This window comes from Serinus canaria, chromosome 6 (genome assembly GCF_022539315.1).
Source record: "Serinus canaria isolate serCan28SL12 chromosome 6, serCan2020, whole genome shotgun sequence".
In the NCBI taxonomy this organism is placed as follows: Eukaryota; Metazoa; Chordata; class Aves; order Passeriformes; family Fringillidae; genus Serinus; species Serinus canaria.
Window position 1 is genome coordinate 34,275,809 of NC_066320.1, and position 25,004 is coordinate 34,300,812.

A 25,004-nucleotide genomic window follows, 5' to 3' on the forward strand; every position below is an offset into this window, starting at 1 on the left:
ACTTGGAGGCTCCTCCCTCCCTCACAGGAGAGGAGGGAAAAAAGTTCAATTTAGAGCAATTTTGACGAATGTGAAGCACCAAGTCAGGGCTGAACCCAGTTCCCTGTCTGAGAGGAACTTCTCACAAGCTCCTAAAAGCTCCAAGCCAGCTCCAGGTCCCTCTCTGGGAAGGGAAACTGGGAGAGACTGGGAATGCAGAAATGATGTTTTCCTTGGAAAGGGGACGGAGTTTTCACTCCCAGTTTCTCCCCTTTCCCTTCCCAGTGTGGAGATTTAAACCCAGCAGCCTGAGGTGGAAGGAGCCCCTGGAGAAGGGCCTGGATGCAGGAGAGCCCCGAGGATGGGGATGCAGTGGGCAGGGGCAGGAGCAGAGCAGGGACACTGCCCTGAGCTCCAGCCAGCTGGAATTGCTCCCAGCAGCACCCCCAGAGCCTTCTGTGCATCCAGAGCAGTGAGCTGCAGTCTCCTGGGAGCTCTGCCACCATTTGTGCTCATCTCTCTGACTTCATTTCTGCTGGGGATTAGCTCTCCCAGCAATGATCACAGCCACAGGGATACCTGCTCCCAGGGGGTGCCATCAAAGCAATATTTACCAAAGCAAACCCAAGCAAAGAAAGCAAAAGATGAAGAACTAAGCTAAGAAGAAAACCAAAACCAGTCACAAAGTACTTCAAAAAGAGAACCAAAATGACTTTAACTCTTGCTCAACCACTAAAAAGCCTCATTGGGAGGCTGAAAAGCAGAGAAAAAAACCATCCCAAGCTGACCAAAACCTCCCAAAATCATCCTTTGCACGTCTGCACGTTGCCCACATTGTGCACAGTTTGTTCCCTCAGGATTTTGCATTTCTCCAATGAAGTGAAGAAAAGCCACATTACAAATTTCCCTTTGATTTTTCCTCCAGTTTATCTCGGGTTCAGACCAGCCAAGGGTGCCAGCACACAAACTGCTCCTCACATCACCCAAGCAAAGCCATTGTCAGCATTTTATTGGCACCTGGAGCCAAAAGGAGCAAGCTCGAGCCCTTGGCAGCCCACTCCACCTTTGTCACCCACATGTTCTATGAAAAATCCTCTCCTTAGGATTTTTCCCTCCTGAGAGAGGCCTCAGGAACAAATGTAAACAATTCTTATCTGCTGCTGTGGGATGCAACGGGGGAATCTGGGATTGGCCTCGTCAGGCTGTTTCCAATTAAGGGCCAATCCCAGATCACCTGTCCAGCCAGTCTCGGTCAGAGACAAGACTTTGTTATTCATTCCTTTTCTATTCTCAGCTTAGCCTTGTAGTGAAATCCTTTCTTCTATCCTTTCAGTACAGTTTTAATATATTATTTATCATAAAATAATAAATCAAGCTTTCTGATACATGGAGTCAACTTTCTCGTCTCTTCCCTCATCCTGGGACCCCTGTGGACAAGACCACACACCTTAATGTAGCTTTTAATGCCAATTTCCCAATTTTCAGTGCCTCATCCTGGGGGAGGCAAACCCTGAGCTCCCTCTGGAGATGCCCTGGGCTCACTCTCCTCCCTCATGATCCAACTCCAGATGAAGCTGCTCTCCATGGCCTGGCCTGGCTGTCTGGGCAGCTTCCAGGGCTGCCTCCCAGGGCTCTTGGTTGAACTGAAAACCATTAAAAACCACTAAAAACCATTAAATCCATTTTTCCACCCTGAAAAAGGAACGAAATGCAGCCCCCCAGAGGCCCCAGGGCACTCACCTGAGCAGGAGCACTTCCAGGAGATCCCTCAGGGATGTGAAACCAGGGAGCAGCTGGAGCCTGGGGAGCAAGGGGAGCTCCTGAACTGGCCTGGGGCAGCCCTTTCCCTGGTCCCTGCCCACCCCAGAGGCAGGAATCCCTTCCCAGTGTCCCACAGCCCTGCCCTCTGGCACTGGGCAGCCATTGCCCCTGGTCCTGGCACTCCCAAGTATTCCAAGCTCATCTTTCCAAGGCAGCAGAAAGTTCCTTTATCGCCTTGATTATAAAAATATCCAGCACACACCCAAGTAAAAATTACTGGGAGTCAGGGAAAGTATCCCCCTCACTCCAAGCAAACAGAAGTCTGTGGATTTAAGGAGCAATAACTTAAAATTTAGGTCTCCTGAGGAAAAGAATCACAATCAGAGCATCTTTGGAGCAGCACAGGATCAGAGATCTCCTGATGTTCCTCCAGCCCCATCCTACCTGTGCAGCCAGAGTGACTCTTTTGTTCCCAATATCCTCAGATTTCCAGAATCTGCACACAAATCTTGACTGGCAGGAGCCCCCTCTGGTTTCCATCTCTCCAGTAAAAATCACCAGCCCTGTGTTATTTTCCCCATTATTTCCTGGAATCCCAGAGTGTCCTGAGCTGGAAGGGACCCACAGGGATCCAGTCCTAACCCCTGGCCCTGCACAGACACCCCAACAACCCCCACCCCATCCCTGACAGCATTTCCCACTTGAGTTCTGGCAAAAAAAAACCCAAACTCTTCAAAACTCTTCTTTGCCCCTGAAATCCCCCTGAAAACAGGCTTGAAATGCTTCTTAATTACAAAAGTTAAATATTTATTTATACAAATATGATGAGAAAAATCTCATGCAGACTCTTCACACACAGGAACAGAACCCAAATCCAACTGGGATGGCTTCACCACAGAACTGGGGTTGGAAGGCTGAGGGGAACCCTGCCCACGGCAAGGTCTGGGCCGGAGAGCTCTCCTACGGAACATGTGCCAGGATTTCCACACTCTTCACCAAGATTTACAAGGAATAGCTGATTACTACTACTCAGGGACTGGACAGAGACGGATGAGCAGCGGGAGCGGGTCCTGCAGACCACCAGACCCCACTCACTTGGTGGAAACGCAGAGGTGCCAAAAGATTGCTTGAGATAATTCCCCTAAATGATGGAAATGCCTTGAGATTGCTCTGGATGGCATCTGCTTCTGCTTAATTATAAATCTGCATCGGAGTCATAACTTGTGTATATTACAAGTAATTTGCATAATTAAAACAATTAAGGGATCGACATATCATGGCAATTAGAAATGCATCAAACTCTGGATGTTGTACAAAAGAGAGCTTCAATATGAAACATTAATTCTTTGAGAACAGAATATCCTTCCATTATTCCTGCAGAACGGCCTTCCCACTGCAGTGGGTGCTCCCCAAACTCCCTTCAGAGCAGCTGGCCCTGGGACCTCCCACTCCTGGAGGTGCTCTGGGGCCATTCCTCCTTCCCTGGAACCCCTTCCCACTGCCCAGCCGGGCACGTGTCTTTATGGCCAGCTCCACTTGCCCTTATCTCATTTTCCGCAGCCTTATCCTGTTTTCCTTGTCCCTCTTTTTGAGGATGAGGATGAACTGGTTGAAGAAATGCTCCTGGTCCTTCTTCTTCTGGACGAGGCGGAAGCGCTGGTCCCGGCCGTGCTTCTCGGCGAACTCCTTGAAGGTTGTCCTGTGGGCAAGGGGAAAGGGCAGTGGGGCTGTGCCAGCCCAGGCTCCTGCCCTGCAGCCACCCCAGGAACCAGCCTGGGGAGCGTGGGACAGGAACGGGGTGGAGAGTCCTCCTCCTCCTTCTCCTCCTCCTTCTCCTCCTCCTTCCTTCTCCTCCTTCCTCTCCTCCCTCCTCCTCCTCCTTCCTCCTCCTCCTTCCTCCTCCTCCCCCTTCCTCCTCCTCCCTCCTCACTGCCTTCCTCCTCTCTCCCATTCTTCTTCCTCGCCTCCTTCCTCCTCCTCCGTCCTCGCCTCCTTTCTCTCCTTCCTCCTTCTCCGTCCTCCTCCCTTCCTCCTCCGCCTCTGCCCCTCCGCCTCCGGCGCTTTCCCCGCCTTCCTTCGCCTCCTTCCGTGCCGCCTCCTCCTTCTTCGCCTCCGTCCACCTGCCTGCCCCTTCCTTCTCCTCCTTCCTCCGCCTCCGCCTTCGCCGCCTGCCTTCCTCCTCCGCCTCCTCCCTTCCTTCTCCTCCTTCCTTGCCGCCGCCTCCTACCTCTCCGCCTTCTGCCGCCGCAAAGGCTTCCTTTCCGCCTTCCTTCTCCTCCTCCGTCTCCGCCTTTCGCCTCCTCCTCCGTCTCCTCCTCCTTCCTTCTTCTCCTCCTTCGCTTACTTCCCTCCTCCTCCTCCTTCCTTCTCCTCCTTCCTTCTCCTCCTTCCTTCTCCTCCTTCCTTCTCCTCCTCCTCCTTCCTCCTCCTCCTTCTTTCTCCTCCTCCTCCTCCTGCTGCTGGGGTGGAGGAAGGCGAGCCCGCACCAGGGCTCTGGGCAGGGGGCAGCCAGCAGGGGTTAGGATGGCATTGCAGAAGGGTTGAGGCTGGCAGGAGCCTGCTGAGCCCTCAAAGCCACGCTCACAGGGCAGGGACAAGGAGGTTTTATTTCAGCCCCTGCATCGTTTGTATTTCCAAGGCGAGCTCTCTCCTAGCAGGGTTTCCTACCTTCATTGCCTTTCAGGCTGCATGCCCAGCTCCTTTCCCCAAGGTGACTCTTTGCTTTTTATTGGAAATATTTGGGATTTATTCCTCTCATTGTGTGCCTAAATCAAGGCAGGGAAAGGAGCTTCCTCAGTGCTTTGCTGCCACAGTCGGCTCCCAAAACCCTTCAGGGGTGAAATGCTCCTGGCCTCTGGGCCAGCACAGCTTTTCCCCTGGGCACTGGGAATATCAGTGCTGGAAGCAGAGTTTGGGAGGGACAGCAGCCCAGAATATCCCTAATTTCGTTGTAAAATGTTTCCTGTAATTAGAATTATTCCAGCCCCACGTGCTGTTTGCATCCGTGTGCCCACGCAGGTCGTGCTGAATAATTATCTGCATGTTTTATCAGAGACAGCAGTCATGTCTTTGTTCCAGCAAGTTAACAATATTTATAATATAAACCCCTTTATTTTCATGTACTTTACAAATGAGAAAGCACTGCCCTAAGCACTGCCACTGCCACTCTGTGAGTCTGGATCCATCACTAGAAAAACAAAGTAAGACATAGATTGTGCCTTGCACGCTGTATTTTAATTTAATCACAGAATTGTGGAGCCACAGAAGGGCTTGGGTTGGGAGGAATCTCACAGATCATCTTGTTCCAACCCCCTGCCATGGGCAGGGACACATTCCATGAATTTAATGGCGTGGCATTAACAGGAACTTTGAGAAATTATATTTCTCTTCCACCAAAGCCCAAGACTAAATGCAATTTCTGAGTAATTACACCTGCATGTGTAATATGGATGAGACTGAACGCTGTGGTACTGATTTTCCATAAGTAATGTGTGTTCTATAATCACTGCATATACAGGAATATAAAATAAATGTGCTGTGCAAAGTGCTGCACATTCTGAGGGAGAGGGGAAGGGACAGAGAGGGAGAGTGGGAGACACAGATGGAATATTTCCTCTCCCAGGAATACAACAAAATACTGGAAAATATCAGGCAAGAGATGCCACCCCAGCACTGGAACTGGCATCTTCCCCTTGCTAGGAAGAATTCTAGGCTGAAAAGCTCAGCCTAAATGACAAAGCTGAGCTTCCCAACCCTTCCTAAGGCAACACCCACCTTGGGGATAACTTGGATTCTTCCAGAAGCTTCTTGAATTCTTCCTTGGCCAACAGGAGCTTGTTCTTCTTCTCTTTGTACTCCTCCCTGACCCGGGTCTTGACAAACTGCTCGAAAATCTGGCCAGGGAAGGGAGCCAGGACAAGGAGTTATGGACAAAGCCTGGGGGGTTTGGCAAGCCCAGGGCCTGCAGTCCTCATCTGCCTCCCCAGGTGTGCAGGAGTTTTTATTCCATCACCTCCAAGGACTGGCCCTCTGGCCTGGCTGCAGGTGGGCATTTCATCAAAGGGAGCAGTGCTGGCATTGATCCCAGAGCCCCAGACTGGTTTGGGTAGGAAGGACTCAAAGCCCAGCCAGTGCCAGCCCTGCCACAGCTGACAAAATGATTCCATGGCTCCAGGGAATGTCTCTGACTGACTCATCATGCCCAGGTGTTGTCCCTGCCCATTCCCTGAAATAAACCCCAAACTCCCTGCTCAGGCTCTTCAGCAGCACTTTCCATCCTGGCAGCTCCTCATACTTTTTCATTCCTGTATATCCTTATTATTTTGGTTTGCTTTTTTTTCCTTAGGAAAGGGGATATTGGAAAGGGAGCAAATGAAGATGTATGTGCCCAGTCCTGTGGTAAATACCTACAGGAAGCTCTCTGGAGAACCACGGGACAATATGGAATAAGTTCATTTTTCATCCTGTTTATTTAAAAAATGGGTGATTCAATATTAAAAATTATTCCTTCTACAGGATGACAAAAGACTTTTAAGGGAAAGAAATAACCAGAGAACAGCACTTTCACCTTCTCTGCAAATCCCTACATCTCACCTGAATTCTGTAGATTCATCTGCAGACTTTGGAACCCTTGGTGATAATTAATGGCCAAATTGCCAAGGCAGCAGAACCCCACATCCCTTTGGAGCTCCCCAGAAAAACCCAATCCTTGCAGAGAGCCCCCAGCCAGGCCCCAGTGCCCTGTCCAGTGGGGTCAGCACCAAACCCTGCCAGACTCCTGGGAAAGGTCCCAAACAATGGAAACCCAGCAGTGTCTCTGCACTATCCCAATAATCCAGGGCAGAACCATTCCTCTGGGGCCATTTCCCTCCTACAGCCAGGTCCCCATTCCCAGGTCCCCCATTCCCATGTCCCCCATTCCCAGGTCCCCCATTCCCAGGAGCTGTTCCTGCACCCCAAAGGCTCCTGTGATCAAACCTTGGAGCACCTGCTTGTCCAAGGAGAGAGCCCTGGGAACCACAGAATATCCTGAGTGGGAAAGGACTCACAGGAATCACAGAGCCCAGCTCCCAGAGCCCCAAACCCCACAGAGCCCAGCTCCCACAGCCCCAAACCCCACAGAGCCCAGCTCCCACAGCCCCAAACCCCACAGAGCCCAGCTCCCAGAGCCCCAAACCCCACAGAGCCCAGCTCCCAGAGCCCCAAACCCCACAGAGCCCAGCTCCCACAGCCCCAAACCCCACAGAGCCCAGCTCCCACAGCCCCAAACCCCACAGAGCCCAGCTCCCAGAGCCCCAAACCCCACAGAGCCCAGCTCCCAGAGCCCCAAACCCCACAGAGCCCAGCTCCCAGACCCACAAACCCCACCCTGTGCCTGGTGATCATCCCCCCGAGGGGCAGAGCCAAAGCTGTGAGTGTCCCCAGGGAAATTCTGATGTGATGGAATTCTTTTGCCCTCGCAGGAGAACTGCTGCAGGACCCTGGCTGGTCAGGGGGTGCTGGCTGCAGCCAGGCCAGGCTGGGGCACTCACCTGCTTCCTCTCCTCGGGGTTGAGCAGGAGGTAGCGAGGGTCAAACACGATCTTGTGCAGCTCCTTCTCCCACGTGGAGAACGCCGACACCTGGGCACACACAGCAGGGCAAGGAGTGAGTGCTCCCGAGCTGGCAGCCCTGGGCACCATTCCTGGCACGGCTGAAGGTGGATTTTAACCTCTGGCAGAGCTCTGGTGGCCCCCCAGGGCCAGGATGGGTTTGCTCCTCAGCGAGGCTCTGGAGATGCTCTCTCCCCAGCTGTGCTGGTGGCACCTGCAGCAGGCAGGAAATGCCACTGGTGCTGCTCCTTGGGCAGCAGAGGCACCTGTGCCCATGAGAGGGACAATTCCAGCTCCAGAGCTGGAACTGGTCCCGGCTGAGGCACACAGGGAGAGCTGGCAGTGAACACCCCCAAAGCACCACAGCCACTGGGATGGGAACGTGCCATCCTGCAGGGCTGCTTCCAGCCTGGTGGAGTCATGGGATCACAGAGCACTTTGGGCTGGAGGGCACCTCAGAGAGCACCCAGATCCACCCCTGCCTGGGCAGGGACAATTCCCACCAGCTCAGAACATGCTACAGCATCCCTGCTAATTCACTGGTGACAGAAGAATCTGAAGGAAATAAAATATTCTAATCACTCCAACTAATTACAAAAGAGTGAATTCACTAAAAAAAAAAAGAAAGGATGTGAAGTGTAATTAAACAGTAATTAACACTCCAGCAGGAAAGCTCTGATGAAGCAAAGTGGCTTTAAGTGGACTCGTTTTCCTCTCAGAGTGGCTTGAGAGTGGAAAATCCAAAGCTCAGGCAGCCTTTGGGGTCTGAGACCTTTGGGGTACCCAGAGCCCAGGCTGCCTTTGGGGTCTGAGACCTTTGGGATCCCCAGAGCCCGGGATGCCTTTGGGGTCTGAGACCTTTGGGATCCCCAGAGCCCAGGCTGCCTTTGGGGTCTGTGTCCTTTGGGGTACCCAGAGCTCCCCTCCCTGTGTCCCCCTGTCCTGAGCTCTGGGGTTTCCAGCACCAGGAATTCTCTTTTCCTGGTGTCTTTCACACTCTCCTGGCCATCAGCTTTGTTCCCTGCACAAATCCCCCTCTGAGCTAGGCTAATTAAGCTCAGACTAGTTCATCACATAATCATTCCAGCTGATGATTTTGTGCTTAGCAATTATTACACTGCACATTTGGCAAACATCACCTAAAATAACCTGGTATTTCTGATTTCATTCCAGGTACACTTCACACACAAATCCCCCTCTCTGCCCAGGATTAAGAAGGGAGAACCTAGAGAAAAAACACCCTCTGGAATCCTTTCAGAAGCCTTGAGAGCAGCCCAGCAGGGAGAAATTTCCTGGAAATGCTGGCTTAGAATGTGGATATTTTGATGCTGGGTGGGAGAGGGAGCCAGGAGGAGCCTTAAATTTTCCTCTTCCTCTTAAATTTTGTGGAAACTTTGAAACTTCCAGAAGAATATCCAGATTACATTTTCACAGAGGAAAACCCACCCCAGACTTCAGAACAAAGAGTGCCTGTGTCTTGGAGCTCCCCCAAACCCCCTCTATTTTTAAAATGTTACAATAAATATTCTTCTCTTGACATAATTTCTGTAGGAAGCTGCAGAACTCCACTGGCAAACTCCATCTGCTTCGAGCTCTTTGTGATTCCATCCAGCAGCTCCTTGAGGAGGAAAGGGCAGGGGATGGCCATTAAATAATCAGATTTAAATGGCATTAATGGTCTCCCTGTGCTTCAGCCACGCCAAGCAGCAGCTGCTGAGCTGGACAGTTGGAAAATGTTCAGGGTAAAAGCAAAGGAACCTCTTCTCTCTCCATTTTTAAACATCAGCAAACCCAAACAGTGAATTTTCCAAATTTCTTTACTTTAGGAGCAAGTCTTACATAGGAACACCTGAGAATCCTGTTCTAGAACACCCCTAATCCTTCCAAATACTGACTCATTGCCCCCCGAGTTCCCACCTGCCAGCAAAGTCCTCACCCAGGGCTCCTTCATGGCCCTTCTGCATTTCTGCAGCATAAATAACAAGCTGTATTAATAAAGCAGCTCTGGCGTGGGATAATTCATTGCTGAGCTGCTGAAGCTCTAATTATCCCCCTTTAAAGCCTGCTGATTGCTGGGATAAATTTTATAGGCTTTAGTGCCTGACAAGAGCCACCTTGGGCTGTATTTCCTGCAGGAGTGTCATTCCCTTTATGGGATGCACGTGGCAGTGTGGGGAGGCAGAGGATCTGCAGCCACTGCTCGTTTTACACCTCCCTGTCCCCCCAAACCCAAACCCAGAGCATTCCCTGCTCTCAGCACAGCTGGAACCATCTCCAGAACATCCTTCCCCAAGGATCTGGACAAGCATGAATGGCTTTATGCTGCTAGAGGGTTGGGTTAGATGGGATTTTGGGCAGGAATTGTTCCCTGGCAGGGTGGGCAGGCCCTGGCACAGGGTGCCCAGAGCAGCTGGGGCTGCCCCTGGATCCCTGGCAGTGCCCAAGGCCAGGCTGGACACTGGGGCTGGAGCACCTGGGACAGGGGAAGGTGTCCCTGCCATGGCAGGGGTAGCACTGGGGGAGATTTGGGGTCCTTTCCATCCCAAACCACTCATGATCCCACGATTTTGGATGGGCAGTCAGTGAAATTGGCTCCCCAGAGCTGGAGTCCCCGGGTTTGTGGTGATGGACACCCCAGAGCTGACCAGGACAGCTCAGTGCCCACAGCCCCACGTCCCTCTGAGCCCCTGGCCTGTGGGAGAGCTGCTGCTTCTGGGCATCCCTGGGGTGTCTCTGGGATTTGTCCCAGTTCCCAGGGGTGGCAGTGGGGACACCGACGGTGTCACCAACCCCAGGGCTCAGGGACAGAACCCCAGAGTGGTTCCTGCCGTGGCTGGGCCAGGGCATGGCTCCAGGGCTGTGCTGTGTCCCAGGAAGGGCTGCTCCTTACCCCCCTCTCCAGCAGCATGTCCCTGAAGTGGGTGATCCTCTCCTCCAGGGGCGGTGAGATCCGCGGGGCCGAGCCTTCCTCCCCTGCCTGCTCCTCCTCAGCGCCGGCCGGGCCCGCGGCCTGGCACTCCTCTGTTCTGGACAGGGCAACACAGACAGGGTCAGCCACGCTCCCTGCACGGGGACTGCATCCTTTGGGTCCTTTACTCCTCCCTGGGACACCCCAGAACCTCCCACGCTCGCAGCTGGGCACCAAAGCCGGGCTGGAGGAGCTGCAGCAGCTCCTGCTGAGGCAGGGGGGTCCCCCGGGGCCACCAGAGGGACCTGACACCCACAAAGGGACAGCTTCACACTGCCCTGCCAAGGAGGGGGGACCAGAAAGGGGGCAGTTTGTCATGCCAAAAATCACAATAAAGGATCCAGTCCAGCACAGCTGTAATAACCCACTGATGCCTCAGGTTTGGCTTTTCTGTGTTTCCCATTCTGTGCTGCTTTAGTGAGTGGGTCTGGGTTCATATTATGGGATGGTGAGCTCTGTGCCCAGAGCAGGGAGACAAAACAATTCCTGCTCCAGCTGGGCACCAAGGACAAATGATCCCAATCCCAGCCCAGGAGCACAAACCCCGTGGGCTGGAGAGAGAAAAACAAGCAGGGTGGGAGTGCCTGGGCTAAAGCTGGGCTGGGACAATGAACTGCAAGGTGGGAATGGAGCAGAGCTGATCCCAGGGAGAGACCCCGTGCCCGGCCGGGCATTTTGGGGCCATTTTGGGTCATCTTGGGGGCAGCCCTGGCTGGGCTCTGGTGCTGCCCAAGGTGGAGCCATGGAGGAGATCCTTGGAATCAATCCCTGCTTTATTCTGTGACTCTGTCCAGCCCCTGCTCTTGGTCAGCCCTCTCGAGGCCTCCCCAGCACAAAGGCTGTGCCTGCCCCCTCAGAAGGACACCTGGCACAGAGCTGGGCAGCCTGCACAGCCCAGAGCTGCATTTTCATGGTGCCTCCAGGAGAGTGTGAGGGGAAACAGAGAATCCTGGCCCTGGTGAGGACTGGACACCCAGAGAATGCTCCCATCATTCACCCACACAGATCCAAAACTGCTTTCACTTGCCCTTCTTTGTACCAGCCCTTCCCACTGTTAGAGACAAGGAAACTTTAGAACTCACTTATTTCTCTTGGTTTTGATGCTCAGATCATCATTTTCATCCCCTGGACAAGAGCTAACACACTTGTCTGCTGAAAAGAAATAAGTCATTATCAGATTTGAACGAGATAAATGGGAATACAAATTCCTCAGATTGACTCCTCTTCCCTGTCTCTGCTGCTCAGTATTTCCTGGCTTTCACCCCCACAGAGGGTTTTAGAAATAACAAGTATTTTGTAAAATCCTCAGAATTGCCTTCCTCCAAATAGAAGCCACAGCAATAAAGTGACCGTTTCCAGTCAGCAAAATTCCTCATTTTTCATTCATGACATGATTGCTTTAAATCTTATTATTGTTTCACCTGACCCTCCCTCCTCCCTTCCCTTCAAAAGGCACCTGAAGACATTCCTGCAAAGACATTCCTGTGCAAGCAGCCTGAAGGATCTCCTGGAGGTAATTCTGTCCCATTTCTCCTGCTGGGATCAGCCAGTCTCAGGCTGCTTTCCCAGGAATTCCAGCAGCACCTGGCAGGGCTGGGGAGATCCAGCAACCCCCAGACTCCTGAGGCTGCAGAGCAGCTCCAAGGCCAGGCCACCCCAATGTTCACAGGTCCTTGAGGGACTCAGAGCTTGGATTTTCAGTCAGACAAGGGAAACAAATCTGAATTCTGAAACCTTTTCTGCTCCCCTCTACCCCTGCAGCTCTCACCAAAACCCCCAAGGACAGTGCCAGAAGTCAGATCCCTGCAGTGGCTGCACTGGAGGGTCCCCAGCACGTGGGCTGGCAAATATTCATGTGCTGGATCCAGGGATGGGCTTCAGCCTCTTGTCTGAGTCCAAAGGGCCCCAAATCCCTGGGGGAATTCAGTCAGTGACAGCAGCACTCCTGGTTTCAGGAGGAGTTCTACAACTGTGTCCAGGCCAGGCTGGACACTGGGCTGGGAGCACCTGGCACAGGGAAGGTGTCCCTGCCATGGCAGGGGTGGCACTGGGTGGGATTTGGGGTCCCTCCCAACCCAATTCCATGATTTGGTGACTCCATAATGTCCATTTTCTGTTCAATAGCTGGAAAATCCTCCTCAGCCCGAGCAGCTGAGGAAGAGAGCCCAGCAGATCAACTGCCCTGGGCCCTGGAGGAGCTGCCCTGCTCCCCAGCCCCACGGCACAGCCTGACGGGAGCCCATCAGGGAGGAGCCACATCAACCTCCTGGAACAAACACCTGGGGGAGGAGGAGTAATTGAGAAATGAGCAATTTCTCATTTATGCCCAAATTTAACAAGCACTTGATCCTTCAGCAGAGACAACCCCGAGCATCCCGTGGGTAACTTTGCTTGACATCTTTTTTTTTTTTTTTTTAAGATGTTTGATTTGAAAATTCTAATTAAATCTCAGCAGCAGCCACTCAGCTAAATAAATGTGGGAAGATTGTTGGGAACACGCAGCTCGTTTGTGTTATTTATTTACTGGAGATTACAAGCTAAGAGAAGAGGTAACAAATAATCCCCCTCACCTCAGAGCTAATCTATACTAATTATGAACAGCTCCAACCCTGAGCAACCACAGGGCCCAATTACAGCAGGGAGGATTAAGATATTTAACAACAATGGAAGTCATGGCCATAAAAAACCAGGAGCATGAATCAAATCTTTGTGGTAGAGATAACAAATGGAGAGGATGGAGCACAGCAAAAAATAGATTTTTGAAGTGGCACCTCTCAGCCCTGAGTTAAGACTCTTTTGTTAATTAATTACAGAGCAGGAACAATGATAGAGACCATGAACAATGACCCTCAGCTTTGTCTCTGGCCATCCCTTGGCAGGAATTCACTGAGCTTGCAGCTGATCCTGCAATTAAAAGCTCTGTTTTTCTCCTGAAGAACGAATTTCAGCAGATAGGCTTTGGAGGAGTTTCATCCACAGCTAAAGCTCTTCAAGCCATACACAAAAATTATACAGCAATGTACACACAAGCACCTGCTGTGGAAATTCAGAGAGGAAAAATGGAATTACAGGCTGTGTCATCTGGAGGACACAGACAGAACCCTCCTTGGAGCTGCTTTTCTGCTGACAGAGAAGCTGAAAATGGCTCACTTTTATCTCCCTGCATGCACAGTGCTGGTTCTGTGGGGTTTGCAGGGGTTCTGTGGGGATTATAGCAGTTATTTGGGGGTTTGCAGGGGTTCTGTGGGGTTTGCAGGGGTTCTGTGGGGGTTATAGCAGTTATTTGGGGTTTGCAGAGGTTATTTGGTGTTTGCAGTGGTTCATTAGGGTTTGCAGTGGCTCACTGGGGTTTGCAGGGGTTCTGTGGGGTTTGCAGGGGTTCTTTGGGGTTTATAGCAGTTATTTGGGGTTTGCAGTGGTTCATTAGGTGTTTGCAGTGGTTGATTAGGGTTTGCAGTGGCTCACTGGGGTTTGCAGGGGTTCACTGGCAGCTGTCCCCCTGGACCAAAGCCAGTGGCCACCCCTGGTGGCCGGGGGGACAGGGCAGGTCCTGCAGCAGCCTGGCAGTGCCACCACCCCCATTCAGTTACAAAACACAGCACTTGGAAACAACCACTAAAGTCCTGCTTTTTCCCCACTCCCCACCAAGGAACAAGCAGCAGCTGGAGGATGTGACTGTTCTGTCACCACCAAAGCCAGAACATCCGAGAATCCCGAGCAGCCAGCCAAGGGCAGGAGCAGTTGCAAGGAGGACAGCTGCCATGGCTGATGTCCCCAGCAAGGGACAGCCCTCCAGTACAGGCAGTGTGGGAGCCTCAGGGGCACTGACACAGACACAGCTCCCAGGAGCAGGGAGCCTTTCTCCCAAACCTCCCTGCTGGGATTTCCTGCTGCACAGCTTGGCTGGGTGATCCTCAGCCACGGGGAGCTTTGGGAGCAGGGAGTGATGCTGCTGCACACCCTGAACTCGGGCAGTGAAGCGCACTGTGCCTCCTGAGAGGGACTGCAGCCAGCAGAGACCCAGCTCCTGCAGGAGGCCTCCTGCTCCTTCTCTGCAGCAGGGAGGAGGCTCAGAGCCCAGCCCAGCATTGCAGGGAAAACAAGGAGTTTGTGACAAACCTCGATTTCCCTGCATGGGGAATGTCCCCAGGCTGCCCTCTTTAACTCAGGGTCTCACACCTCCAGGAGCACACCCAGCCCAGCTCCAGGGGCTCCTGGGGCTCGGGGAGAGGGGAACAAGGCCAGGTTGGTTACTTGCTGCAGCCTCCAGCTTGCGCTTGTGCGGGGGGTCCTCGAGCAGCCGCTTGATGTCCCCGCGGTGCCTCAGGTCCAGCGGCCGCTCCCACACTGACAGCTGCATGCTGGGGTTGAAGAAGAACACCCGGTCATCTCCAGTCCACACCACACACCTGCTCCAGGAGACACACCAGCCTCAGAGCCTGGCCAGAGACCAGGAGCGTGCCCACAGCGGGGGCACTGCAGCCCGGGGACACCTGGGGGCACCTGGGGGCACGTGGGGACACCCCAAGCAGACCCCTGGGACAGCCCAGGCACACCCAGAGCACACCCCAGGGACACCCCAGGGACACCTGGGGGCACGTGGGGATACCCCAGGCAGACCCCTGGGACAGCCCAGGCACACCCAGAGCACACCCCAGGGACACCCCGGGGACACCCTGAGCAGACCCCTGGGACACCCGGGGGCATCTGAGGGCATGTGGGGACACCCCAGGGACACCCCGGGCACACCCCGGGGACACCCCGGGCACACCCCGGGGACACCTTAGGCACACCCTGAGCAGACCCCTGGGACACCCGGGGACACTGCAGGGACACCCCGGGCACACCCCAGGGACACTCCATGGACACCTGAGGACAGCCCAGGGACACTCCAGGCACACCCCAGGGACACCCCGGCCTGGCCCTGCCCTGCCAGCCCTCCCCAGCAGCCTGGGCAGGGAGCTCTGTCCTCCCCCACCCACGGGCACAGGAAGGGCTGAATCAGCCCAGAAAAGGTGAAATATTCTGGCAGGGAAGGGCAGAAGAACCAGGGGGGCCATGGTGCTCCCTTGAGGATCCCCACAGGAAAAGGCATTCCAGGTTCCACGTTCCAGGGGCAGGAGCTGGGGCACTGTGTGACACCTGCCTGGATGCCATGGGCTGGCACGTGGCCATGGGAGCCTCACCTGCTGTGTGGTGGGGAAAGGGGCAACCACAGCACCCCCGTGCCATCCCCATGGCATCACCATGACATTACCATGGCAACTGTGTGCCATCCCATGGCATCCCAATGACATCCGTGTGCCCTGTGCCATCCCCATGGCATCCCAGCCAGCCCCCACCTCCTGTGGCAGGTGTCCCCAGCCCAGCAGCCTGCCCCAAGCGTTTAGGATGGAATTAGGGCTCTGTTTGGGATGTGCCAAACGTGACTGAGCTGTGCAGCCCCAGCTGCAGCCCCTGGGCTTGGCCAGGGCAAACCTGCAGGGCAGCAGTTCAGCTCCTGGTCCTGACATTCATTTGGAATCAGCCAAAATAATATGAAAATAACTATTGCACCATGCTTAACAGACATCCAAAAACCTGGAGATGTGCATCCTAAATTTATATGTAAATAAACAAACAGAATTTCCATCCCAGGCTGGTGCCTCCTGAATCCCAACGAGAGCTAAACCCCCAGCTAAGGCACACACACACTGCTGGGAGGAAAACGTGGCTGGCTTTGAAGCAAAAATACCTGGAAGCAACAAACCTTACAGTTACCAGCTCTGGTGCTTAGTTGTTATTAAAAGCAGGGAGCAAAGCTGGGTTTAAAAAGACCTGGTCCAGGTAAAGGACTGGAAACAGGAGAAGTGCTCCCTCAGTGCAGGAGGAGGAGTTATAAAATAACCCAGCACAGCCCCTGTAGGACAGGTGAGATCCCAGAAAACTGGCTGTACAAACCCATGGGAGGCTTGGCATCCTGGATTCAGTGACATGCATGAGGTAAATATCCTTAATCACCTTTCTAACTCATTATCTAAGGAACTCTATATAATACACAGTACTATACTATACTACTAGTACTATACTACTCCTGTACTATGCTGTAAATACTGCATGAACACTTCATGTTTCCTTCCCTGCACAAGGGTTTGGATCACAAACCCCTGGCTCTCTCACATGAGAGGTTCCTTCTCAGAACTGGAATGATTTGAAGAGTTCTGGGCTGTGGGAAGCTCTGTTCTCCCAGAAACCCTGAGCCCCTCCTGGAGAGCACCACGGGCATGGGCAGAACAGGCCAAAGCAGGCTCCAGAAACACCCCAGCTCTTGTGAAAGGAAGGGGAGATCCAGGAATTCAGGTAGAGAGCCAGGCTGGGCTGGCAGGGTCAGATGGATCCCTGGATGTGCCCACAGCCAGGCTGGATGGGGCTGGGAGCAAAGGACCCATGGGTGTCAGCCCCGAGGAATAAACTAAATGAACTAAACCAGTATAAACTAATTATTCTAGGGGTAAGGGAGATATAAATCCTCCTATCAACCATTCAGGCCACAAAGTGCAGAGAGGTTGGTCTGTTTAAAAATGCCACAAGAGCTTGACCCAGCTCCTGCTGTCAGTGCTCGGGGCATGAGGACCACGCGGCACAGCCTGTGTCAGACAGACAGACAGACAGACAGACAGACCCTGCACCATGCACGGCAGGCAGGGTCACCCACTGCCACCAAGGAGCTGGGACAGGCAGGAGCTGGCCCTGGAAAGCAGCACCACCTCTCACAAGTGCTGCTTTCCCCCTCTGCCCCAGCCCAGTGCCAGCCCAGCTGGGGCACACAGGGTTAACAAACCCTGCAGAGCCCGGTTTGGCTCCTGCTCCCTCCCACACCCTCCTCAGGCCCTGGGGGATGGAAAAGCTCTGCCAGGAGCTCCCAGCCATGCTGCTGAGGCCCTGGCAGTGCTGTCCCCCTGTGCCAGCCCAGGAAGGCTCCTGGGGAAGGGCCTGGCAGCTCCTCACCACGGCGATCCTGGCACTGGGGCCGATGCCACGGGCTTGTTCCCGCTGGGAGCGCTGTCAGCCTCGCTCAGGAGCTTGAAGGAGTGATCCTGGGGACACAGAGGGATGGGTCAGCAAACAGAGCAGGTGCACAGAGCTGCTCCGGGGGTACACATCCCCCCTGGCCTGCAGGGGGTCACCCTGTGGCCAGAATTGCAGGGGAGGCTTTATGGACAGCCAGCTGCCTCTGGAGCAGCCCAGATAAATGGGGATTATAAAAACGCCTCCCCACTTCGAGCAGCACACATGGAAAAGCAGCCAAGCAGTTCTGTCCATGCCAGCAGCTCCCATGGCACAGTGGGTGAGGGACAACCCCGAGGGTGGCACCCCCCAGGCCAGGAACCAGCCCAGGAGCAGGGGGTGCTCCCCAGGACCAGGGGGGCCCTGTGCCAGCCCTGCTCCTTCCAGCAGCTCCTCTGGGACATCACCATGGCAGGAGTGACTGACTGTCCCCCAGCTGTTCCTCTGTCCCCAGCACACAACAAAAACAATCTGGAGCTGCTGGAGAGAGTCTGGAGGAGGCACCAAATGATCCCAGGGTTGGAGCCCCTCTGGAGCCAGGCTGGGACACCTGGGGGGGCTCACCTGGGCAGGAGCAACTCCAGGGAGAGCTCAGAGCCCTGCCAGGGCCTGAAGGGGCTCCAGAAGAGCTGGAGAGGGACTGGGGACAAGGATGGAGGGACAGGACCCAGGGAATGGCTCCCAGTGCCAGAGGGCAGGGCTGGATGGGATATTGGGAATTGTTCCCTGGCAGGGTGGGCAGGCCCTGGCACAGGGTGCCCAGAGCAGCTGGGGCTGCCCCTGGATCCCTGGCAGTGCCCAAGGCCAGGCTGGACACTGGGGCTGGGAGCACCTGGGACAGGGGAGGTGTCCCTGCCATGGCAGGGGTGGCACTGGGGGGGATTTGGGATCACTTCCAACCCAAAGTGCTCTGGGATCCCATGGGGACCAAGGCAGCCCTGAGTGTCCCCCTGATGCCCTGACAGTGCCAGAGCTCCTGCACAGCTCCAAGGGAAATTAAATCCATGGCTCCTTAAATCCCACAGCAGGGAAGGATCCTGAGTGCCCAGCCCAGCCCTGACCCCAGTGTGTGCAGCTCAGGGTCCCAGGGGCTCTGGAAGAGGACACACCTTGTCACTGTCACTGCCTGTGGGGACACTCTTCCTCTCCGTGCGCAGGATCAGCGTCGGGGGGCAGGCAGCTCTGCTCGGGCCCTTGCCACGCTCTGTGAGGGAGAAGAGCTCTTTTAATGTGGAATGAACAAACCTACAACCAGCCAAAACTGCTGAACAAACCCCAGACTGCTGCCCGTGGCTCTGAGCCTCCTCCTGCCACTCCTGCCCTGTTACAGTCCCCGTGCCCAGGGTGCATCTCCTCTGGGGACACCCCATAGACACATTCCCAGAGCTCTGCACCACCCTGGCTGCTGTCCTGAGCCACCAGGGGACATCCTCTGGGACATCCTCCTCAGGCACGCATCCCCTGGGACATCCTCCTCAGGCACACATCCCTTGGGACATCCTCCTCAAGCACACATCCCTTGGGACATCCTCCTCAGGCACACATCCCTTGGGACAGCCTCCTCAGGCACACATCCCCTGGGACATCCTCCTCAAGCACACATCCCCTGGGACATCCTCCTCAAGCACACATCCCCTGGGACATCCTCCTCAAGCACACATCCCCTGGGACATCCTCCTCAAGCACACATCCCCTGGGACATCCTCCTCAAGCACACATCCCTTGGGACATCCTCCTCAAGCACACATCCCCTGGGACATCCTCCTCAAGCACACATCCCCTGGCTGCCCCTGGATCCCTGAAGTGGCCCAGGCCAGGCTGGACATTGGGGCTTGGAGCAGCAAAGGTGTCCCTGCCATGGCTGGGATGGGGATGGGGATGGGAATGGGGATGGGATTGGGGATGGGATTGGGGATGGGATTGGGGATGGGATTGGGGATGGGATGGGACAGGATTCCAGCCCAAACCACTCTGGATTCCATGGAGCAGAGTCACCTTGAAATGCTCCAATAATTATTTCAAAATTCCTGCAGGTACAGAACAGGGCCTCATTTGAGTCTGCTTCCCTTGGAATATCTCAGAATAATACCACATTAAATCCATGGCATTTTGCTCAGAAGATGGCTTTATGGGAGCAAAAAAGAAGATTTACAAACCAGAGCCCATAATTTCCACATTAAAGGAGCCAGGAGCAGGCAGCTGCTGATACACATCAAAAGGGGCTCAGAATTCATCTTCCCTCCCTGGATATCTGGTAATTGGGAATCAAAGCCTTCCCAGGCACTCTGGTGCTCTGGGCACAGGAGGTGACACCCGGTGCCAGTGCCTCCTCCTGCCTTGCTGCTGGGAGGGGAAGGGCAGCCCTGAGCAAGGCCTGGCACAGAGGGTGCCAGGGCCACTGCCAGGGGAGCAGCTGTGCCCCAGGAGCACTCAGAGGGCACAAGCAAAGGCCAGGGGTGCCAGGGGTACTTTCACACTCACCATTGACTTGAGAAGCAGCCATGATTTGATCCCTGTGAAATACAGGGTGAATTGCATCCCACAGGCACGGGGGCTCGAGAGACAGGAAACATTCCCTGCCTTGGGAGCTCTGATACAAATCATGGGGTGGTTTGGGCTGGAAGGGACACTAAAGCTCACCCCATCCTGCCATGGCAGGGACACCTTCCCCTGTCCCAGGTGCTCCCAGCCCCAGTGTCCAGCCTGGCCTTGGGCACTGCCAGGGATCCAGGGGCAGCCCCAGCTGCTCTGGGCACCCTGTGCCAGGGCCTGCCCACCCTGCCAGGCAGGAATGCACAGATGTCAACTGCAGATGGAAACTGAGACAGGAGCAGAGCCCAAAGCACAGAGCTCTGGCAGCTCTGGTTTGTGCAAAGGCAAGTCCAACCCAGAGCAGTTGCCTTGGTCACTGATCAGTGAGGGTGAGGACGAGGCTCAGAGCAGGGAGGTGCTGCTGTGGGCACAGAGCCCCTCTGCTCCTGAGGGGACACTGCTGCAGCACCAGGCAGCCTCTGCATCCTCCTGGGACAGCTCCCTCTCCTTTTCCCTCCTGGGAATTCTCCCTCTCCTTCTCCCCCCCTGGGAATTCTCCCTCTCCTTCTCCCCCCCTGGGAATTCTCCCTCTCCTTTCCCTCCTGGAAAAGCTTCCTCTCCTTTTCCCTCCTGTGAGATCTCCCTCTCCTTTTCCTCCTGGGCATTCTCTCTCTCCTTTCCTTCCTGTGAGATCTCCCTGTCCTTTCCCTCCTGGAAGGCTCCCTCCAGCCCAGCCAAGGCCCCAGGGACACCCCTGGGTGCTGCAGCCATGGTGAGCTCTGCAGCAGGCAGCTCCTCAGGCATTCCCGTGTGGAACACGCTGCCACAGCACTCTGGGCAGTCAGCACGTAGAAAAGAAGATGGGAATAAAAAAATAAAAAAAGAAAAAGCAAACAACCAATAAAATAAACTAACAAAGGGAAGCCCTGAAGGCCTGTGCACAGCAGGAGCCATTCAGTTTTACACCTGCAGTTGAACACTGAGTGTTTGCCCGCAGTGCAAGGAAAGAGGAAAATATCCAAGGCTGTTCCTCCCTCTCCAGGCTCAGGGATCCCCCCTGGAGGGGGGCTGGCTGGGCCAGGGAGGAGCCCCAGGGCCCCCCTGCTTCCCAAGGGAACCCCATGAGTGCCTCCCCCACCCCTGGAGACCTCCCCTCCTGTGCCCAGCAGCACCAGGTGTTCACTGGGCACCCCTTCACTCTTTGCTCATTCATTACCCTCTCCCCCACCCTAAGTGCTCAAACTGAGCTGCAGCCTGACAGTGGAGACATTTCCAACTCCTTTTTCACCCCAAAGTCGGGAGCACAGCCAGCACTGGTGAGTTCTGCTCGCTGCTGGAGGGTGAGGGTGAGATAAAGGCTCCTGATGAAAGAGGCTTCTCCCAGGCTCCAGGCAGCACAGGGACATGAATAATTCACAGCATGGCAAGCAAAGGTGAAGCAGCAAAACTGCCTTGGGTATTGCACAGAGGGTGTCAGGTGTGATCACAAACATCTCCTTAAATGCAGAATTAGAGAGGGAGGGGAAGAGGGAAGATGGATTCAATGCCATGAGGAGCTGTGGACAAGGCATAGTCAAAATTTGTTTTGTAAGAGGCCAAACCTCCATTAATCTCAAAAAAGATTAACTTTGACTCTTAAGTGCTCCCAAGCACTGGATTTATTAACTACACACATCTCACACTGGGGTTTATCCTCCCCCAGAATCTCCACAGGCCAGCTCTGCCTGTCCCCACAACCTCATGGCTCTGCTGTTTGAGATCAGCCCAAAACCTCCCCTGACTGATCCCCAGCCCCTCCTCTGCTGGCTCTTACTCAGTCCAAGTGTGGGATCCCAGCTCTGGTCCCACCAGCCAGGTCCTGTCCCAATCCAGGCACTGGGATCCCAGCTCTGGTCCCACCAGCCAGGTCCTGTCCCAATCCAGGCACTGGGATCCCAGCTCTGGTCCCACCAGCCAGGTCCTGTCTCAATCCAGGCACTGGGATCCCAGCTCTGGTCCCACCAGCCAGGTCCTGTCCCAATCCAGGCACTGGGATCCCAGCTCTGGTCCCACCAGCCAGGTCCTGTCCCAGTCCAGGCACTGGGATCCCAGCTCTGGTCCCACCAGCCAGGTCCTGTCCCAATCCAGGCACTGGGATCCCAGCTCTGGTCCCACCAGCCAGGTCCTGTCCCAATCCAGGCACTGGGATCCCAGCTCTGGTCCCACCAGCCAGGTCCTGTCCCAGTCCAGGCACTGGGATCCCAGCTCTGGTCCCACCAGCCAGGTCCTGTCCCAATCCAGGCACTGGGATCCCAGCTCTGGTCCCACCAGCCAGGTCCTGTCCCAGTCCAGGCACTGGGATCCCAGCTCTGGTCCCACCAGCCAGGTTCTGTCCCAATCCAGGCACTGGGATCCCAGCTCTGGTCCCACCAGCCAGGTCCTGTCCCAGTCCAGGCACTGGGATCCCAGCTCTGGTCCCACCAGCCAGGTCCTGTCCCAGTCCAGGCACTGGGATCCCAGCTCTGGTCCCACCAGCCAGGTCCTGTCCCAGTCCAGGGACACAGCTCCTGCCTGCCCATGCTGGTTTCCCTTTAACTCTTTCTTTGCTGCTCTGAGCACTCCTGCTGTGCCCTCCAAGTGCCCCTTTCCCCTCTCAGAACAAATCTCCTTGAGCTGAGCTTTTCTCCTTCCTGCAGCAAACAGTGCCCACCCTCCCTGTCATTGTTCAGGGCATTTGGAGTGGGAGCAGAGGAGCCCAGACAAATTCTGTGTTGGTGTGGAGTTCAGGACAAACTCATTCCATGGCTGGATTTCCAGGCACACAGCCACCCTGCCCACGAGCTGCTCTTTGCCACTGCCCTGGAAATCACAGAACCACAGCCTGGTTTGGGTTGGAGGGACCTTGAAGCCCATCCAGTCCCACCCTTCCACTGTCACAGGCTGCTCCAAGTCCTGTCCAACCTGGCCCTGGATCCCTGCAGGGCTGGGGCAGCCACAGCTTCCCTGGGGTGGAGGGTCAGGTGGGTTATACCTAAACTGGTCCCTGGAAACTCCTGACAAACACCTTTTTTCCCCAGAACAGGTCTGGGAAGGTGCCCTCAGGGCCCCGTGGTGCCTCCAAGGTGAGTGGCAGCCCCTCCTTGGCTGAGTGGCCCCAGGTCAGGCAGAGGAAGCAGCAGCCCAGCACACCCCAGGAGATCTGGGGGTCCCAGCCCTGCAGGACAGGGCTCAGCCCGGCTGCAAGGACACAGAGCATGGATCCATGCCCTCCCAGCCATGGGGACAGCACCCACCTGCTCGTGCCTGCTCCAGCAGGTTGGTGGCCATGAGGGTGACGGCGGGCGCGGCCACGGCGGTGACACGGGCGACCTGTGCTGGCACCAGGGGCCCCACGGCAGTGTCCAGCCTGGAGGCAGAACCTGTGAGCAGACCACAAGGGCAAAGTGGAATGTGCCCTGGTAAACAACAATTCCCTTTAAAACCCTCAGCTTTTGTGCCCAGCCCTTGGCACGCGAGGCCATGGCAGCGCTGGGCACGGTGCTGCACTGGCAGCTGCACTGGGGGATCTCAGGGAGCCTTTCCAACCTCAGTGATTCAGGGAATTCATCTGCTGAGCACATCTCCTGCCCCCACTGCAGGGTTAAAACAAGGTTTGTGCTCAGCTCAATTCCTGGCCACGATGCCCACGGATCTTCAGCCAATGAACAGCAGCAGAAATTTAAAATAATGAAAATGTGGCCCTGAAAGTAAGAATGTGCCAGCATAGATCAATGCCCTCCCAGCAGGTCACAGCAAGATCGGTGTTCTCATTTTAAATAACACTCCTCTGGTTTCCACTGTTACTCATCACAACTTCTTGGTGTCCCACTCTATCCACGGGAAATCATTTTGCCAATACTTTAAAAGTGCAGCTTTATCCAGGGCTTCACAGTCTGCTGGGACAAGGCCCAAAGCAGAAACTCTCTGATTTTTTCATGTGCATCATTCATGAGGAGCCAGGAACCCAGGGCTGCTGCTAGAAGCAGGCCAGTTAAACCAGGCTCTCAGTCCTGCAGAATAACTCCTGCCTGCTGCCACATCTGAGGTCCAGCCTGGAGCATTCATTCCCAGTGAACTGGGAAGTTTTCAGGAGCTGAGCCACACCAGAGCCACCCAACCCCATCTCCTGGCAGGGTAAGCCAGGTGGCCCAGCAGCAGTCCCCATGTCCCATTTCCCAGCCACCACTGCCAGTGCCATTTGTTGTACATTCATGGCTGTACGTCCCATCCCTGCTTAAGGCAGACAGGGAATATCACAATTCCCAGCACAGCCCAAGCTGCAGGATTATCAGACAGCTCCCATCCCAACTTCTGCACACCCTGGAATAGGATGGATCACTTCTGAAACCTTCAGTCTGTTACAAAAGCCCACTGACACACTCAGAACGCTCTCATGGATCTGTGTCCCCACAACTCCAGGTGCCACAGCACAATATTCCAACTCAGAACATGGAATCCCAGCCTGGTCTGGGCTAGAAAGGACCTCAAATCCCACCCAGTGCCACCTCTGCCATGGCAGGGACACCTTCCCCTGTCCCAGGTGCTCCCAGCCCCATCCTTGGGTTCTGTGAGTTCTCTACAGCCAAAACTGGAATGATTTCCATAACTTGCATAATTATCCCTGCAATTGCAGCCCGCACTGGAGACGAGCTCTGCTCCTTCCCCACCTCGGCTTCTGCCGCCTCTCAAACGTGACGTGCCATTATATAATTTCAGCTGCTTCTTTATGTTGATTTATTACCCAGCCCAGGAACAATATCAGTGCATCTTCTGATGTGATGGAAGCAATTATCCCACGGCTTCCATCCACACCAGAGTCAAGTATATATAAATATATATTTATATACACATAGATATGCATTTCATACATGCAGATGGAGCTCAACTGCTTATTTTAATTATAACTGCTGCTCACCAAATAAGCTGGAATGATTTAAGGCAATCTTAACCTTTAAGGAATAAATATTTATGCTTTGGAGCTCTTTGTGCTTATGAAGAGCAGTCTTTGCAATGGATGGCTTTGGAATACAAACACAGCCTGGATGGAGTTGAATGTCACGATGCAATATCAGCCTCTGCTCTGAACTGAACATAACCTGGGCTGGAAT

General features: G+C 54.6%; 1 protein-coding gene across 2 annotated transcripts in view; it reads right to left on the bottom strand.

Moving 5' to 3' along the window:
* Positions 1 to 2,566: 2,566 nt before the first annotated feature.
* Positions 2,567 to 25,004, bottom strand: part of TCERG1L (transcription elongation regulator 1 like) — a 48,619-nt gene continuing 26,181 nt past the window's right edge. Inside the window, exons 4-12 of one of the 2 annotated variants that reach the window (XM_050976552.1) lie at positions 23,151 to 23,276; positions 18,456 to 18,550; positions 17,287 to 17,375; positions 14,554 to 14,708; positions 11,382 to 11,448; positions 10,222 to 10,357; positions 7,272 to 7,361; positions 5,515 to 5,633; positions 2,567 to 3,439 (exon numbers count right to left, since the gene is read on the bottom strand). In XM_050976552.1, coding sequence (XP_050832509.1) covers positions 3,283 to 3,439; positions 5,515 to 5,633; positions 7,272 to 7,361; positions 10,222 to 10,357; positions 11,382 to 11,448; positions 14,554 to 14,708; positions 17,287 to 17,375; positions 18,456 to 18,550; positions 23,151 to 23,276 — 1,034 coding nt within the window. In that variant the 3' untranslated portion in view covers positions 2,567 to 3,282. Of the gene's footprint in view, positions 3,440 to 5,514; positions 5,634 to 7,271; positions 7,362 to 10,221; positions 10,358 to 11,381; positions 11,452 to 14,553; positions 14,709 to 17,286; positions 17,376 to 18,455; positions 18,551 to 23,150; positions 23,277 to 25,004 lie in introns of both variants that reach the window. The other variant, XM_050976551.1, reaches the window with a different exon arrangement.